Here is a 19,123-nt window from a genome sequence, read left to right as displayed (position 1 = left end):
GTGAGCCCTTGTGAAGATGAGAGTGGAATGAGAGGATGCATTTATTGTGATAGCTGGACCTGGCTAAATACACAACAACAAACAGAGCAAGGCATGACTCCATTTAGGAAGAAGAGATGGAGGCTGGATTTGTGTGTTAGGGGTGCATCCTCTGATGTTTAATGGATAAATTAATCCATGGTTGAGGGCTAACTAAAGAATTGACAAATTAATTTAGTCAGCAAGAGGTGGAGTGAAATAATCAAGGGTTCTGACTACATCTAAGGTAGGGGGGCAAAGATGCAAGGTTTCATTTTGTTATTTTAGAAGGAGGCAGTAGGTATAGATGGGGGAGGAGAATGTGGTCAGTGGGTCATGTGTCAACAGAAGAGTGAGGCGAGGTAGATGTGTTTGTGTGAGTTGCCATTTTTGTGGGTTGGCAGGTTAAGAAGGGCTACCAGAGAATGGTTAGTGAGATAGAAGTCCATCTAGACTTTGTGGATTGTGATCATGTGGGAGATTTGAGTCTCCAAAGAGTAATACTGGGACTTCAGTGGGAAGAGGTTTGGGGGGGAAGTTAAAATCACTGAAGAAGAATTTGATGGAGCCAGGCTTCAAGTAGAATTGGTCAATAGTAGCGTGCTTGCGGCAAGATGTTTGAGCGCAATGTGTCTAAAAGAAGAGTTCAGCGTTAAAGCGTTGAAAGCTTTGTAGTGTAATTTGGGAAAATACAAGTTTCAGTGATAGTGATCATAGTAAGATAAGGGTACTGCGAGTCAAAGTGTTCATAAAGAAAGGAAGTTGTATTACAGAGATATTTTGCATTTGGGAGTCCAACAGTGATTTCAATTATAATACAGGAGGAACATAGAAGAAGACAAGAATTGTACTGTGGATGGGAAACCGGGGGAGGTACAGAGGGGTAGAAGTTAGCAGTACCCAGTAAGGGTAGAGAAGCAGGAACAGATTCACCCTTCTGTTGAGTTTGGTACCAAATCTTGTTTGATGGACTCCTTATCCTGATAACCCTATTTGTGAAATAGTATTTCTGATGAAAGATGCTTCATTCGAGACATGCAATCAAAGGATAATGCCAACAATTTTCTAGTATTTTGCAAGAGTCAACGTCACTGCAGAAACCACAGTATAACACTGGAAAAACAAACAAAAAATGCCAGAAAGAAAAGTCTGGGAAAGGCACCTGCACTGTGGAACACCTTCCCAACAGATATCATCACAGCTCCAACGCTACTCCTAAGACATTGTCTCAGCTAGTAGTCTAATCCACAATGCACCAGTCAGCTTGCTTCAGATAGTCACCCAAAAAGCCCACCTGACTACTATTTACTTATATTAGCTCATATCTCGTGTAGCACTAGGCTGTTACCCAGCTAGGTTTGCGCTTTAGAAAAACCTATACATACATAGGTACATGCATACATTTGGCGCCATTGACTGACAAAAGAAAACTTCCACTCAGCAAAGTTATTGATGCTTTTTCACAGCAAAGCAGCTTTAATATTGCATGATATTAAAATACTGATCTCATTTGAGCTAATGAACAGCTTGTATGCGCGACATGAATTAACATTAAGTACTATGTTGTAATACAGACTCCCTCCTTAATACTTTTTATGCAGAACCATAATTGGAGGACCACAGACCCGCCAACATTGCCACCTAAGATGCAAGGAAAATACCTTTTCCAGCAGATTGTCTATACTTTCTTGACTGTGATTGTGTTGACTCCAAAAATAACCAGGAATTCATAGCCTTAAAATGTGGCTGGAATAAAGTAGGCTCTTAAATTGACTGAGAACTAACGTGGTGTAGATGGTAAAAGGTATACCCTTTAAGATATTGGAATACATGTAGAGTATGGGTGACAGAGGTACAGAAGAATGAATAGTTGTATTTACATTTAGGGAGGTAAGATTTTTAAACAAATGTTATCACATTTTTAAAAGTAAAATATATGCAGTAGATATTTTGGGGTAGCTATTTTTGGAACCGAAAGCTGTTTTGACAAATAGCAGAAAGGTTGTATTCTAACATGAACCCAGAGGTGTGGTTTTCCTATTGCAGAAGGAGTGGCTTTGATGTCAGACCTGTAGTGCTCCAATAACCTTCCAAGAGTGCGTACCGGCCTTCCCCACTTCTCAGCCAATCACGACTTGGTTAACTCATTTTTCATTCAACCCTCAGCAGGACCAGAGTCCATAGCTACAGTGTATATAATATGTTATGTATTCATAGAATATTGTGCTATTGATCAACACGGTAACAGGCGAAGACAGAACTGTATAAAGATGTAACTAATATAGCACCCATAGAATGTGAATTGTATGTCATCATTGGAATAACTACGTGCTCCACAGACACCAAAAAAACATGTTCCCGTTATAGACTTACAAGAGCTTGCAGTTTGTTTGGGGCAGGTTGGTTACATAAAAAGGTACATGCCAAATAGATTCACCAGAAATGTTGATCAATTTGCAAACCCAGCAAGACATTCCGGGACTGAATGTAGGCCATGGCTCTCTACATGCCAGTTTATGTGTGACAGCCTGTGCCACACGCTGCTCTGGAGGCAACGCGAGGAAATATAGGACTGATGCAGTATCAGTGGGTGCAATGCCAACAAGCAAACTCTAGATGTAGAGAGTATGGATACACTGAAGATAGATATGTGCACTGGGTCCACTACTCGGGTGTGTGTGGACTCAAGTTACTGAACTTTGTCGGTGGTTCTAGAAAAACGAAGGCGTTCTGTACACTCATAATTGGGGTGAAGACGTAGAGACTGGTCTGCATAGTCTGGTGCATTTAGCTCTCTAAACACTAAAGTAGAACAACGTTCATTAATTGGATAATCATAGAGCTGTGTCTGCTAATACTAGCTTTAAAGGCCCCTAAATCGGGTTCTACTTCTTGCAGCTTTCTCTCACACAGAGTTGAAATGATAAGAGACACAGTGAAATTCACATTTTGGTTTTGTTAACACATTATCGCTCACAATTTTGTAACAGTAAAGGAATGGGGCACAGGAAGAAGTAAAGTGATTTGCTAAAAAATCACTCAATTTGTGGAAGTGAGAAATTAGAATTTAAAATGGTGATCTCCTTCAGTCTTCAGAGTTGAAAACTAAGTCACTAGATATGTCCCCCCTACTTCAATAACCGTATTCCAGATCTCTTGAGTGGTCAGTTGTTAGATGTACCATCATCTTTGGCTTTTTATCCCACAATACTTACTGCCATACTGCAATTCTAGAGCTTGAAGCCCTGCTTTTATGAATTTCAAAAGTTACATCTTGGATAGATGTTTACACTCATCCAGGCAGAAGTGTTCTTTAAACCTTCACAGAACAGATTACCGGAGTGGATTCCCATAGTGTTCTCTGGTCCAACCTAGAGGCACTTAAATCTAAATTTCTCCCTTACAAATCAAACACTAAGCTCCTTCTGTTGTTATACGGCTCTGCTCTGGTACTATGCAGTGTGCCAGATGACTAGTATATCATTCTGGAACAGAGATGAGAAAAGGAATGTAGAGAAAAAAGTCACATACTTTATGCAGAAGACTGAGAAGCAACCAATTGTTTAGTGAGATGAATTCAGTGAGATGAACCATTGTTCTGTTAGCTTGCGAACATAGGATCTCCAGATAAGGATGTGGGCTGAGAGCATAAGCCATAGTATTAGCACAGAAAAGGTTTGTATGCTTGAAACACACTCTGATATGGTTCAAACAACAACCGTAGACATATAAAATGTGAAGGAACATTCACTGCCCATTCTAGATGTTCTTTGTTGAATTTCACAAAGTTAATGAGATGACTTAATAGGCAAGGCAGATCTCATGTTCTCTGTATTTCCATGGCAATTGTCTTTAGCTTTACACTTTTATATGTCAACATGTTAAATCCACCACTCCAACTGGAATGATTTGCCTTGCTCTTTCTCTACACTCATCAAGGCAGAATTGGAGAAGGAATAATCAACACAACTAGTCTCCAGGCTGTCTGTCTCTTGAATTCTTCAAATCCTGTTGGCTCACACAATGTTCTTTAAAATGGTTTCACTCTTGTTCCTTGAACTGAATATTTAGCATGCCTCTGACAATATTTACTTACTTGGCAATACATACGCACCATGTGTTGATACTGGCATGTTAGAGTTTATTTGAGACATTTATTTTATTTAAATAAGCAATTGCCTTGAAGCTTCGGACTAACTTTGGGAACTCACTGATATGGTACTCAATTTCATGAATCCTTCGTCAGAATGAAATTCTATGCTGGGTTTGTTGTCGTGTTCGTTATGTGAGTGTGAATGTGTTATGTTCTCCACACTTATTGATGCAATTGCTGGTTCACTAGCTGATCGATTTGCAGTCTTAGCAGCAGTTTGATCTGGCCGCTCAGCTGGAGGATTGTCATTTCGGGTATAATTTTGTTCATTAATGTCAAGTTGTTTGGCACTGCAAAAGGGAGCATAGTATTCAGTCATCTCTTCAAACTGGATCCCGTCCACTTTATAGTACTTTTTTTTCACCTGAAGAACATCATTGAACCTGTAACCCCAATAAATTTCTCGGGGTAAGTATGAGGTCCGGGACTGGTGGGAAGTCCCGGTTGAGTCACCGGTGTACACAAAAGTAACCAGTACCTCAAAGCAGCCTGTGGCCAGAGCTTTACGGTCCATGCTGTACAATGGACTCTCACGGTCGATCGTATGCACAATAGTTACGGGTGCCACAAGAATTATCTGTTCATTGACTAGCTTCAAGTCCTTGTACTCCATTGTAATCCTCTTGGTATGATCTTCTTTATACTGTAGAAGTTGGGCTCTTACTGTCCCTTCAACTACATGGTTTGGCCGAAAATCCCCAATGCGCCACAACAGGCAAAGTTTACCATCCCTAATGCTTACAATGGCATAGTAACTAAAGCGTATGGTTTGTGCTCTCTTACGGGCAGTAGCCATTTTGGCCATGGCAGCCCCAATGATAAAAGTGTCAATGATACAGCTTAAAACTGATTGCAGAGTCACTAGGATTATGGCGGCCCAACACTCTTCTGTCACACACCTGTTGCCATAGCCAATGGTGGTTTGCGTTTCCAGCGAGAATAGAAATGCCCCAGTGAAGCTACGTACATTATCGACACAGGGAACTATGTCATTCTGGTGTAGGTCTCCATGCTGCAGAGCAATTATCCAGAAGATGAAGCCAAAGATCAGCCACGAGAGAATGTACGATAATGAAAAAATGACAAACATGTGGCGCCATTTGATATCCACAAGGGTGGTGAAGATATCTGCCACGTAACTCTCCCATTCTCCAAAAATGTGTTTGAAGTAGACGTTGCAGCTCCCGTCCTTTTGGAGGAATCGCTTCTGGAAGGTGCGCCTGGGTACCGTACTTTCATAGTACGTGCTGGTATACCCGTAGGTACTCACACTCCTATTCATCTTGGCGCTGCCCACTCCGGGGCTCAACTAAGGGGGTCCTTATAGAGAATGTACGAGTGTGTTCTCTCCTTGCTTTATCGAAACCTAGAAAAAGACACAAGACAGAGACGATTTAATGTAGTTGTACTTCTTTTTTAGAATTTCTGTACATAAGATCCTGAAAGCAAGATTTACAGCGTTGCATGTTGGCATACATTCTGGAGATGGACACTTGTCACAAACGAGTGAGCTTAAGAAAAAGAGGCAGCGTGTCACACTTATTATTTTGCAAATAATAAGTTTCCTGACAGTATTTCGTCTACCTTCGCTAATTCAAATGTGTAGCTTTTCAATTCTCAATGAAAATTATTAGGAATCATTTTCAAGGTAATATTTTGAAATTTGGCTGTTCCTTTCTAGTTGATTGGTACAATATAATACTATCATAAAATTGAAGAATAAACACAGCTTTAAGTCTTCAGTTTCATGATCAGGATTTCCCAGTGTCAGTATAAAACATTCATGGCCCATTAAGCGTTTTAATAGGTTTTCTGGTAAAAGTCAGTTGAAATTCTGTAAAGGTTATCCATAACATTGGTTGCAGGTGCTCGCTTTTCAGCAAACTCTACACTGACAACATTCCCGAACGATTTCACACAACATTGCAGAATTTAAAAACGATTTAAGAAATTTTAACTTTGGGATATCTTTTAATACAGATCAAAATCTGTATTTGTGGTCCCAGATTGTGTTTTATTTTCTCCAAAAGTATGTTTGCTGTGATATCATGAAAATACAAAACGTGATACATTTTCATGGGACTATAAATGTCAATTTATTTAAAGACTAACCATTATAGTTTCCAGTGTATGACAGCCTTTTCTGCACATGAAGCATGGTGTGTGTAAATTGCAGGAACAACTGGCTGGGGAAGTGGAAGGGGCTAGTTTGGCTAGTGGGAGAGGCTAATGACAGCAAAGAGACTCACAAATATGTTTAGCCTCTTAATGAATTGTATTTAAATAGCGCTTTCATCAAAGCGCTGCACATAGAAAATGTTACATATAATTATCACCCAACCGAAGTTGGTACTCATTCGTTGACCTCGGAAGAATGAAAGGCTGAGTTGCCCTTGCCAGGATTCAAACCTGTGCCCTGCATATTAAACACAGATTGCAGCAGTGAGTGCTCAACCCACTGAGCTATTTCACCACCATCTTAGCCCAGCTTTCCATTACTCCATGTATGAACAGGTACAGAAGAAGTGGCAAAACATACTAATTACCCTGGACACAAGTGGCGTGAGCACCTGTTTAGATGTTATTAGTTGTGGAAATGTAAACCCTATATTCTAGTTAATGTCCCATAAGAGCACACGCTCCATTACATTACATGTGCATACCTGTTGGGGTTAAGATGAGGGCTAAAACTTGATGGCCAGAATGAGTATGGCAATCATCATTCCTCCTAATCCTTCTGAATCATCTCAAACCTTCCTGATTGTAGAAGGTGATCCGCCTGTAAAACAGAATATTCTAAATGTGTGAATGACCACCAGTTCCTAACTGAGACTACATGGCCCATCCCCTTGCCCATCTATAACTGTGTTTGACCAATGCACGATACAAAGAGAACAGGAGAGGAGTGTTGCATGCCATGTGCCCATTTCCTCCGACCCCTCCTTTTCTCATCACAATCCTTACTGATTGGAGTTATACTAAGAAGTGACATTTCCATATAAAATAAAATAATAATACACTCAGGACAACGGAGGAATCATGAGTGAGTGTATTTTCTTCATCTCCTTATGAGTGGGACACCAGAAGAATTGCATGAAAAAGTCCACTCTCGCAGATAGGCGGTATTGCTTATTACCCGTGTGTGGAAAAGCCCGTTAAGTGCCGTTGCAGATGCACCTTAGTGTCAGTGAACACATTGTGTGTCGATCTAAACACCAAGTGAGTAATTACACACAAATAGACAAAGATTCTTTATTCAACACGTCCAAATGTTTTGAAGACAGTTGTATACAATTGCTATATCAACATGCATGTTTAACTGTTTGAGTTTCATGCCAAATCCCGCCTCCAGCATATCATACAATAGTCTCCAGACAATAGAAATGTCAACTAAAGTACCTTTCACACAAGAAACACATATTTTTGACTGACATTTGATTTAATGAATTAATTGTGTGATATTTAATCAGTAAAAACTACATGAGGTTCAGAAATACACACAAGAGCACATCTTGCAGTCTCCCATAATTTGGCGTGCACAGGTCCACACCACCAAACTTTCCTCATTTAAATGGTGGAGAGAAAATGGGGAGTAGAACAAGGTGGCTCAGATGCCTTCCTTTAACAATCCGCTGTGCAAATGAAGTAAACGCCGCCTGCCATGTACGCATGGCAGGCAGCGTCTACAATGGATTCCTGTGGAGTCCACTGCTTTTTTGCTTGTCTAAAAAGCCAGTGCATTTCATAGGATTTAACCAGGGGTCAAGTCCTGAAAAGAAAAGTGGAGGGACTCATTAACATAAGCAATGGGATGAACGTCAACAGAAATTAGCATATGAAAGTGTAATAAGCACTTTTCATCAAATTGTCTTTGCAAACCCATACACATTGCACAGGAGGAATAGCATTTGGCTTTCATAATATCAACACACTCAAAAAAAGAGAAAGTATTTTCTTCTAATGGTGTTTTTAAAAAGTTTAAAGGTGTACATGTTTTAAACTTCAAGTATCAATAACAATGTTTTCCCTGGAACATGCAGTCCCGAAATGTGACATTTCACCTTTAGTTGTTTGCTATTTTTCATCAGTTTATCTGGTGCAGGGATAAAGTGCCCAGACTGTAAACCTGGCAATTGTTGTAAGAGTCCCGAGGACGGCATTAAATTTGAAAGTTCCAAAAAAGTTTGTCACTCTTTCTCATTTGACACATTTCCTCTAAAATACAAAAGGGGACACTGTCCGCCCTCTGAAAAAAGTGGGTGGACGTTGTCCTACTCTGGACTTGAGCCTTGGATTTTGCACCAGTATGAAAATGCATGTTTCTACAAATGCTGTAGTATTTGCATGCTGGAGGGGGGAGCAAAATTATGATCTGAACCTCCTCTGCACCATGCAAAACACTTAAAAATGAGGTGCGTCATAAAACGCCTTACAAAATCCTTTTTCGTACATTACCCCTCATGCAAAATGAGCCCCATAAGGTTTTCTGCTGGGCAATAGGCTCTCCCAAAACCATTTTTTGTTGTTGAACATATCATTCATCGATTGTGCCACATTTAATCAGATTATAGTCTTTCTTCCTTTCTTCCTTTCTTTCTTTCTTTCTTTCTTTCTTTCTTTCTTTCTTTCTTTCTTTCTTTCTTTCTTTCTTTCTTTCTTTCTTTCTTTCTTTCTTTCTTTCTTTCTTTCTTTTCCAGAACTTTACCTCACTGCGGACAAATGCTGTGATCCACGGATCCAATATGGCGACTGTTTCAAAATGTTGACGCTGCTCACATTTTTCAACAACCTATCAGCGTGCGCATTTCATGTCCGCAAACACGACACTGCCGCCTGATTGGCACAGAGATGTCTGCGGACACCGAATACGGAAATTAGTCCAGGGACCAGATGCTGATATCTCTAAAACTACTAGAGGTATTTCCATCAAATTGTTTTCTTTATGTCTATGAGAATTTCAAATGTCTTTCTTTATTTGTGCATTCGGCTCCTGACCACGCAGTGCGTGAATTAGGGGTTACGCAGAGCGCTTTTCACGCTATTTGGCCGGCATGAGCGGGCTACGTGTATTCTGGAGTACGCAAGTGCGCTTTCCACGTGATTTGGCCGGCGTGAGCGGGGTACGTGTATTCCAGGGTACGTGAGTGCGCTTTTCAGGTGATTGGGCTGGTGCAAGCAGGGTATACATATTCTGAGGGGTGCGCAAGGTACGCCTACTCCAATCGCGCCAGCCAAATCACGTGTAAAACTCCTTGCGCAACCCTTGGAATACGCATACCCCACTCAGACCAGCCAAATCACATGTAAAAATTCCTCACACACCCCTCGGAATACACATACTCGGATGCAAGTGGGGTATGCAAGCGTTTTTAGTGCAATTTTGTTGTTGGGGGGCTGTATGCTGGTCCCCTAGCCTTGGTGCCTTATTGTGGATTTGTTCCGCTGTTTTTGCCGCACGGGCAGTGTTAGGGGCATAACTGGCACTGCTGGATGGTCGCTGCGCCACTGCTGGAAATGGATGGGGAAATCCATGAATATGCGATGTGTGAAAATGGGATTTGGTGCACACGGCTGGTGCACGCTGGCGCACGCTCCCTCTCTGCGCCAACCGCGTGTGCCACTTCTGCGTGGGAATCTATGAATTAACCCCTTTATGCCTCATCGCCACTTTCCTTCCTTCTCTACTGTTTCTTTTTTATTGAGAGGAACGTTTAGTACCATGCATTTGGACATCGATATAGGTACGTGTGTCAGTAGTTCCACTAATAGATGTTAGCGACACTGCTGACTCGAGTGAGTCAGTCAGAATAACAGTTTCACCCCCATCTTATTAACCAGGCCATCCCCCGTACATCCAGGGACATAAACACATGTATTCCCATGTGAACACTCCAGACGCTTGATTTTTTTTTTCCTAGAGTCACCATGCATGATTGCCTGCCTCACCATTCTCTTATACCAGTCACCTACGGGGGCCACATCACCATGCTTTACCAAGTCCCCAACGTCATTCTCAGAGTTTACAATAATCCCCTCATCTCTCTGAGTGGCAGCCACCTTACATCCACATTGATTAGTATTAGTTTTAGGTTTAAGTAAGTCTTCTGCCGCAACAAAATTGCTAACACAATTTCCTAACATGCTGGTCTGCTTTGCACATTTACTGTCTAAGCAGCCACAGCGGCGGATAATCCCATCCAACACAGCCGCTTGTGCATTCAATTTAAAATAAAAACTTTTTCATATTTTCATATCTGCCCAGCCGAGCCATCATGAGCTTCTCCAAAATATTAGTCGAGGCACAGCTATCATCACTGATGTTGCTAGTGTTGCTATCCAAGGGAGAGTCAAGCCACTGTATCCGCGTCATCCTCCACATCCCACCAACAGTGTCACAGTACATGCCCTGCGCATTAACGTTTGCAGAAGAAGAAATGTATACAAGAGGACGAAGCTGGAAAGCATGAATATCAATCTTATTCAACACAACCGTTTGCAGTGAGCAGACTTGTTGATCATCCAATGCATCCTCAGCGCTCTTTCCCTTATCAGGGTCACTTGATTGGTGCAAAGGCTGCTCACCAGAGACATTCTCCTCAAGGGCACCCCATTACACTCAGTGGTTAGCATAAGGGTGGGAGCGACCTGAGATGTACCAGGGGTAGAAAAGCCATTTGTTTTGCAGGATAGAGTCCACAATGAGCTCAATCGTTTTTGAGCCTAAGCACGAGACACAGCCTGACAGCCTGACAGTTCAGCCACCAACTCTGAGTGGGAAGCCTCCAACAAAAAATTGGGATCTTCTCGAATCGGAAAAAAAGTTGTAATTTTAGCAAGGCTCGTATGGCTTGTTTTCTGTGAGCATGACCTTGTTGTTCTGCAGGGTGGATCATCTTGTGAAGACTTCACCAGCTCCACCGCACAGAGCAGATCAGCATTCTCCAGCTTGTGGACCCCCATGTTGCTCCGTAGTGCCCTCCAATTGCAGGAGTCATGTTATCTGTGACACACTGATCCACCTGATCGCCTGATGGCGTAACAGCAAAGTGCTTATGTGTTTGGGTAGCGTGATGCTCGCACATCGCTTCAGTGTTCTGATGCCTTTTTCTTTGGCTAGAGTGCCACACAGTCACCTATTGTGCAGAAAAAACATGTTGTCCTGGATTTGTCCTGATTATCAAATGTGAATGGACGGCCCTTAATATCAGGACACTATGAATTGACTCCTACTCACTCACCGAATCACAGTCACAGAGAACTCACAACAATTCGGGTTCCTTGGATATCCTGTGTTTTCAGAACAAGTAAGCTGAGTGCCTGCATTCGAGATGGCATCTGTGATGGTGTCTGGATCCAGATCCAGCTGGCTGGGTGAACATACTCATGCTGCTTTGCATCAACCGCAGTGCACAGGGTACGATACAGTACAGGTATAACCCAATGGCATGCCTTGGGGGTGAGAGTTCACTTATGACAAAAGCCTGATCCCGCCTGATACATTTTTTCCCCAGAATGTCCACCTAGAAAAACAGAAGCACATCTGTAGTATTGGGATACATGTCAACATTCACCAGTCTATTCAGGAAACAAATATTGTGTTCTGTTTTTCACTTGGTGTTATGTGACTCTTGTAGTCCTGAATTTTCCTATTGTACATTTGGGTCTACAAAGCCCAGAATACAAAGTAAAAAGAGGAGTGGATTAGCAACTCCCGAATTGAATGAGCAAAGTGGACATGGATGTACTGATTACCGGACATCTATGTCCATCTGACACCACTTTTGAAGACTAAGGCTTTATTGTACAAACCACTGGTATTACGTCCTTTTGTGCAATTTATTCAGTTGAACCAAAGATAAAGCTCCCAAAAAGTAAGTATAAAGCCAACTAGCATTGTTTTGTCAGGAGGATCTGGAGTCATATGGTCACCCTTCTCAAAACTTTTACTTCAGGTATTAGCAAATCTTACATGTCCTCAATGAACACTCATCTGCCATTGGTATGGCCTTGCGGCACTCTGACTAGTCTGTGTATGTCAATTTGCACAGCTCTGGGTTTCTAAAGGATTATCTGTAGCCTGCCATTGCACAATAAATATAATTTCGTAAGGCACAGCATAGCGATACACTTTTGATACTCATATGTTTTGAAGATAGAAACATTGCATACAAAATACTATTGCCTGTCATGTTATCTAGCTGGCTATCCATTATAGATATCTGTTGGCATGCTAGTACTGATGTTGCTTTATGGTGTGTGGTTGCTATGTCCTCTGCTGTTGCTTGACAGAATTGTACTGTGCTTCTATGTAAGTCTGAGTCACAATGTGGTTGAAGTGTCAGTTGGTAGTGCAAGGGTGCAGAAGGAGAGACTGACATACAGGTAGCATGATGATTGCTATGTACTTTTATAAGTCAAAAAAATAAAGAGAAACCTAAATTTCCCTAACCAACATTAGAGGCCTTTCCCTGCATCAGATAAAACACTAAAGGTTCTGGCAGACAGAATGTCTGTGTAAATCAATAGTCCACCATCCTGCTCCAAACCCCTAGTTCTGTCCCTTACACTTGAAACTAAACTAGCAATAAAGTAGACCTTCTTGGTCCAGAAGAATTACTCCCTTCATCTGGACTGGGGATAAAAGTTCCATTACAGGCTTTGAGTTATTCTTAGAGCAATGACTCCCTTCCCCGGTTGAACATTACAAACACTTCTCTTGGTAGGCACACTACTTATCTTTCAACACTCTCTATCAGAAAGTCTTTTCAGCTTTGGACAGCAAGAGAATGACTTCCTTCTCCTGGTAACTTGATTTTACAGTTCAACAAAGCCAGGGGGAATGGCCCCTTTCCCCTGGTCTTGGTTACTAGAAGAATTACTCCCTTCTCCTGGTATCTTGGTTTCAGAGTTCGATAACATAGCCAGAGGGAATGGCTTCCTTCCCTAGTCTTGGTTACCATTTGTTCACGCAGTTGATTGTCACAAGGGGGAATGACTCCCTTGCCCTGGCCTTCCCCTGGCCGCTCATTTACTTTGGTTTCACAGTTCAACAACAACAGGGGGAATGACTCCCTTGCCCTCGCCTCTCTTTACTTTAGTATCACAATTCAGCACGTTCAGCCTTTCAGTGTGAGGGTCCTAGACTCTAGCTTTCTCATCTCTTGACTTGGTTCAAGCTCCTGCCAAGTACTGACAGAAGGAAGATGGTTTGTAACTTTCATCTCTTGTGAATGCGGGTATTTCTCAACTGATTTATTTGGCAGATCTGGTTCACATCCCTGCCAGGTACTGCCATGAAGAAGATGACTTGTGTCTTTTTCTTGATATGTATTTTATCAAGTTGGCAAAGAGAATGCCTCTCTTTTCCTGGTCTTGTATGTCAGATGGCCTTGAGGAATGACTCCCTTTCCCAGGCTTCTTGGCCCTTCCCCTGGTCTATGTATCACATAACTTCAAACACACAGTTCTCAAATGCTAGGGGGGTCGACGACCCCGGTTTATCCTCATCTTTGATTTCACTCAGTTGGTAACTCTCTCTACCAATTACTGTGATAAGAAAGATGACTCGTGTTACCTTCTGACTTTGGGTCCCATACTCCGGTTTCTCTCACTGTTTGGTTCAGACCACTTGACTTACTTTCTCGCCAAGTACTGTGACAAGGAAGATGCCTCTGATCCTCCTCCTCTTCTTCATTTGGATCTCAGACCACTCTTCTGAAGCCCCCATCGGCGTCAGAGTTGAGCCCTTTTCCTTCTTGGACTCCTGGGTGCACTGCCGGTCCTCTTTGAGAGCTTGCTGTTGTTTGATGTGGATGCTTCTCCTGTTACCTGGTCTGGCCCTGTGCCTCTCATTCCTGATACAGGCTTCCAACCTCCAGTTCTGCTCTGGACCAGACCCATGCCCCTGGTTTCTTTGCTCCCTCGAGGCCGGAGGACTCCTTCTTCTACATGTCCTATTCAAACCTGCCAGGGTGAGCGTTCCTTCACTCGGTCTGCTGGTGCGGCTGTGTCTCTCCCAAATACAGCTCCTGGGGCTTCATACCAACTTCTACAGGTCTATTGCAATTTGTTTTATCTCTGTCTCACAACCACTCCTCCACAGAAAGCTAGAATGATCATTACAATTCCACCAGGTGTTCTTCATGGCTCTGCATCTCTTCCTCGTCTGATTACTTGTCTAGTACACTTCCTTTGGGGAGTCCATACTGTTCTTCAGGTCAGTACTTCTTAGAGTCACAGACTTACAAAGGTACATGGGGGTACTAGGTAATGTGTTAGGGTCTTTGGGGTATGGAGGTGAGGCATGGAGGTGGGTAGGATGTTGGGTGTCATTCCACATTCTCCCGAGATGTCCACCCTTGACGCTTGTCCCCACATGAGAAGTCTACTCCTGCATGATCCTCCTGCTGTGTACCACACCCAGGGGGGCTATCAGGTTATGGCATGACCAACCAGGCCTCATTGGAAGTGGCTTCCCCTTGAGGAGAAGTGACAACATCTCAGGATTCCTCACATTAGTCATAAAGCAGACCCTGGAAATGAATTACAGAATGTGACCCAGAACACATGCCATGGCATAGTCATTTCAGAATGCATTACATAGGATAAAATAGTTTATCAAGGCATATCCTGGCATAAGAAGGTGCAGTAGGGAAAAACATCAATGCGTAAGCAAAGACATTGTTACAGCATAACAGTGCATGCAGACTGGCATAACACTTCAACAATAAAGTCTAACCATTGTCTGTATCTCCAAGGATAATAATACTCGGGTGCATGGCTGCAGTGTGGTGTGTAATTGACAATATGCAAATTACTGTTTGTTTTATTGCTCTATATCGTGACACTATGCAAGGTTGAATGTTCCTGCAGTTAAGCGTGTCAATGAGTTGTTGTGGGCTGTCAGAAGGAAGCACCTGTCCAGTGGATTAATAATTGCATATTCAAAATGTACACTTGCAAATACCTTATGCCTATATCATAGCCTGACCTAGCAGAACTGCACACCGTATTTTATCACACTGTGGTTAATCCAAATGCATATTTCATCGTTTGCACAATAAATGAATGAAAAATAGGGTCGTGATGCATGTGGATTGCATGTATAGTTTCACTAACATGTCTATATAACCTCGGAAGGTGTTGTTTTTTTAAACAAGAAGGTGAAAGAAACCTCTGTTCCTGTATCCCTTTATCAGGGTAACCCATTGTTTTTTCCTACTATCTTTCAAGACTTCCTATGCCACTTTCTCTGGCAGTAATGAGATGAGACTGGTTAACCTATTCAGGATAAGTAAAAGCGACTAATGTTATGTTATGGTATGCTATGTTATTTGGCATTTGTATAGCGCTCTATATATCATTAATATGATCTCAAAGCGCTGGTAGGTTGCACGCCCTCACAGTCCAGGTCAGTAGAGAGAAAAAAGTGTTGTAGGGTGCGTGGGAGCACCAGTTATGTGTGCAGCTGATGTAATTACCTGATGGTAGCTGCATCCTAGCGTTAGGTGTGGTGGTGGAGATATCAGTTGAATGTGTGCTGTCTGGTGGGTGGACACCTGGACTGGGTGCTGGCCTGTAGGATGCTTATGTGAGCAGCTAGGCCGGTTTGCCATGGGATATAGCTGTATTTTATTAGAGTGATGAGGTTTTCATGGGGTAGTGTTTGTATATGAACAGCTAGGCCAAATCTATCGAGAGGTATAGCTGTACTCTAGTTGAGTGATGCTGTAGAGAGTTAGCATAGTGATATGATATGATGGTTCATTCTTAAAGCGCCTGAGACCAGGCAGGTGAACAAGAGGGCAGGGTTAAACAGCTACACACGGGCACAAAGGGGCACACAGTGACAGAGGGCTGGGTTTACAGCGACAGGATGTGGGCCAGAGGGATATATATCAACATCATGGGAACAAGAAGGCAGGGTACACAGTGATGTACAGGCACGATGGGCACACAGCAACATCACAGGGACTAGAGGGTAGGGCAGTACAGAGGGCAGTACAGAGGGATATATAGCAACATCAAGGGAGGCAGAGGGCAGGGTACCCAGCAACACACGGCACAAAAGGGCACACAGCGATAGGGTGATATATAGCAACATCATGGGGAACAAGAAGGCAGGGTACACAATGACACACTGCCACAGTGGACACACAGCAACATCAAGGAGACTAGAGGGTAGGGCAGTACAGAGGGATACATAGCAAAATGATAGGAACAGGAGGGCAGGGTACATAGTGACACACGGGAACAAAGCGGCACACAGCGATATTGGGCTATGCTTGCAGTGACAGGGCGGGGGCGCAGAGGAAAGCATAGCAACATCATGGGGAACAAAAGGCAGGGTACACAGCAACATGCAAGCACAGTGGGGCATACAACGACATCACGGGGCTAGTGGGGATGGTAATAATGAGGTATACATAGCGACATGACAGGAACAGGAGGGCAGGTGTACAATGCAACACATGGGCCCAAAGGCTGCCTCAAGGGGACGTTACACGGGCTGGGGCGCATAGCAGCCTCGTGGGGATTGGAGGAGTTATGATCCAAGGAGAACATTATTCAGTGTTCAGGGATATGTTATTCTATAGCCAGATCAATGGGCACATTAATTGGTGACATGGTTGGGAGTCTCATTGTGGATTTAGTCGTTGGGTTGTTGGAAGTTAAGTCGCATCATTAAACTTGCTGTAGGTTTTATGGGAAGAGCCACGTTTTTAGTATTTTTCGGAATGTTATATTGTCATGGGTGTGTCAAATGTGTGGTGGAAGCGAGTTCTACAGAGTCGGGGCCATGGCTGAGAAAGCAGATCCTGACATTAGTGGTTTGGATCACTTAAAGGAGGGCAGTGCTTGATCTTAGGGTGCGGGTGGGAGTTAAGGTTTTAACTTATCTTGGAGGTATAATGGGCTGGACTTGTGCACTGTATGGTGAGTGATGCACAGGTTCTTGAAGGTGGCCCGTCGTCCGACTGGGAGCCAGTGGAGGGTTCAGAGTGCTGGAGAGGTGTGGTTTCTGGGACCCAGGGCAAGGAACAGTTTAGCAGCAGCGTTTTTCACTCTTTGAAGTTCATTAACGTCGTATGCCGGATGAGTTGGCATAATCCATTGTCAACATTTCAATAGACATAACAGCGGCAAGTCTGTTCGGGTAGGAGAGGTAGGGTACTGTGACGGAGGGGGAAGGAGGGGTTGGCCCAGGGCCAAGGGAGTGAATGAGGTAGAAGAGCAGTGTTGCTGCACCCCCTGATTTCAGTTTTAGTGGGGTTTAAGAGGAGGTGGTTTATTGTAATCCATTGGTCAATATCTAGGAGACAGGCTTCGAGGTTGGGGTAGGGGTTGGAGTCTGAGTTGTGAATTTTAAGGATGATTTGGGTATTGTCAGCATAGTTGTAGCACAAGATATTGTGCAAGCGGATGATCCCAGGAAGGGTGGACATATAGAGGTTGAATAGAAGAACAGATAGACATGCGCCTTGCGGTACTCCAGTAATAATCAAGCACACAGTGAGACAAAAGGGGAGAGGAGGGTTATTTGTTTACTGTTGCTGAGGAAGGAGGCGATCCACTTGAAAGTGGTGCCTCAGATTCCAAGGAGGATTTAGTAGTTAATCGTGTCAAAGGCTGCAGAGAAGTCAAGGAGAATTAGTGCTGTGCATCCTTCCTAGTCTGCAGTGATCTTGAGATCGTCCCAGATTGAGGTAAGAGTGGTTTTGGTTCCATGTCGTGGTCTGAAGCCTGATTGTGCGGGCTCGAGGAGGTTGTTAGATTCAACAAAGGCGCTTAGTTGGAAGTATGCTGTCCGGTCGATGAGTTTTGTAAGGAATCTGGTGTTCGAGATGGTTCTGTAGTTTTTGGGGTCAAGGGGATCGACGGATGGTTTTTTAAGAAGAGGCTTGACATGTGCAAATTTGAGTCATTAAGTATGGTTCTTGCATGTTCTCCTGTGCAGGTGGATGAAAATATCTCTTTTAGAACTGAGGCGGGGCAGGCGTGAAGGGGGAGCCAGACGGTTTGCTAGCAGATAGTAGGTCAAGAAACTCGTCTCTGGAGATGGGTCTGACTGGAGATGACTCTGAATAAGTTGAAGGTGAGTGTATTGGGGGTTAGGGCAGGGGTTGGGGGGGTTGTTGGATTGGTCAGTTATTGAGGTGGGGAGTGGAGGGACAGTTTGTTGTTAAGGGAGGCCGTACTATCGAGAGCGGTGGTGTAGAAGTGTAGGGAGAGGAAGTTGCAGTGCGATCACGATGGGGCAGATTGGGTAGAGGAGCAAGTGGGTTTGATGAATTTGGATATGATACTGGCGAGTTCTTTGCTATGGTTTCCACAGATGAGAAACCGATTGTTGTAATAGGCTTTTTTGGCTTTCGGGATTTCAGCTTTGTAGCTGCGATGGTGCAAGGCAAAAGTGTATCTGCTGAGAACGGTTTTTGGTGCTCGCCATTTGCATAAGCAACATATAAAGTTATTTTGTCATTTTAAGAATTTGTCAGCCTAATCTATTGCCTAACAATTAGCAGTTTTTTCTCAGCTGGGTAAAAAGTAGACACTGTTTAGTTATGGCTACTAATGGTTCTAAAACGCCACCTACAAACTGAAACTATTACATTAAGAGTACAGGTAGAAGCGATATAACATTTGAAGAGGGACACACAGCTTGTGGGTTTGTGGTTATTTACCAACCCATTGACTGCCTATTAACACGCTAAGCCCCATGACCATTCCCAGCCACTCGCACCTCCCCCACCACCATGCCACAAAACATATCTTCCCAAGATGTTGGAGTTAGCTTTATCAAGAAGTACCAGCAACCTTGACCTTCCTTTGCATTTCTAAGCAGTCTGTTGAGAGTTAAAGGTTTAATATTAGTTGTAAATGTGCTACTGGTTTAACGCCAAGTCCTATCTGCTACTGTTGTTGAAATGTCTTAACCAAGTGCACCTTAAG

General features: G+C 43.1%; 1 protein-coding gene across 9 annotated transcripts in view; it reads right to left on the bottom strand.

Annotated features, from left to right (window-relative positions):
• Positions 1-1,463: 1,463 nt before the first annotated feature.
• The window catches only part of KCNJ16 (potassium inwardly rectifying channel subfamily J member 16), an 803,454-nt gene continuing 785,794 nt past the window's right edge, over positions 1,464-19,123 (bottom strand). For all 9 annotated transcript variants that reach the window (XM_069655083.1, XM_069655085.1, XM_069655090.1 and 6 more), the window contains one exon: positions 1,464-5,537. In XM_069655083.1, the coding sequence (XP_069511184.1) occupies positions 4,212-5,453 (1,242 nt within the window). In that variant the 5' untranslated portion in view covers positions 5,454-5,537 and the 3' untranslated portion in view covers positions 1,464-4,211. The remainder of the gene's footprint in view (positions 5,538-19,123) is intronic.

This window comes from Ambystoma mexicanum, chromosome 3q (assembly GCF_040938575.1).
Source record: "Ambystoma mexicanum isolate Mex_15411 chromosome 3q, UKY_AmexF1_1, whole genome shotgun sequence".
Taxonomy (NCBI): domain Eukaryota; kingdom Metazoa; phylum Chordata; class Amphibia; order Caudata; family Ambystomatidae; genus Ambystoma; species Ambystoma mexicanum.
Note: the sequence above shows the minus strand (reverse complement) of the source record. Positions and strands in the feature narration are given on the sequence as shown.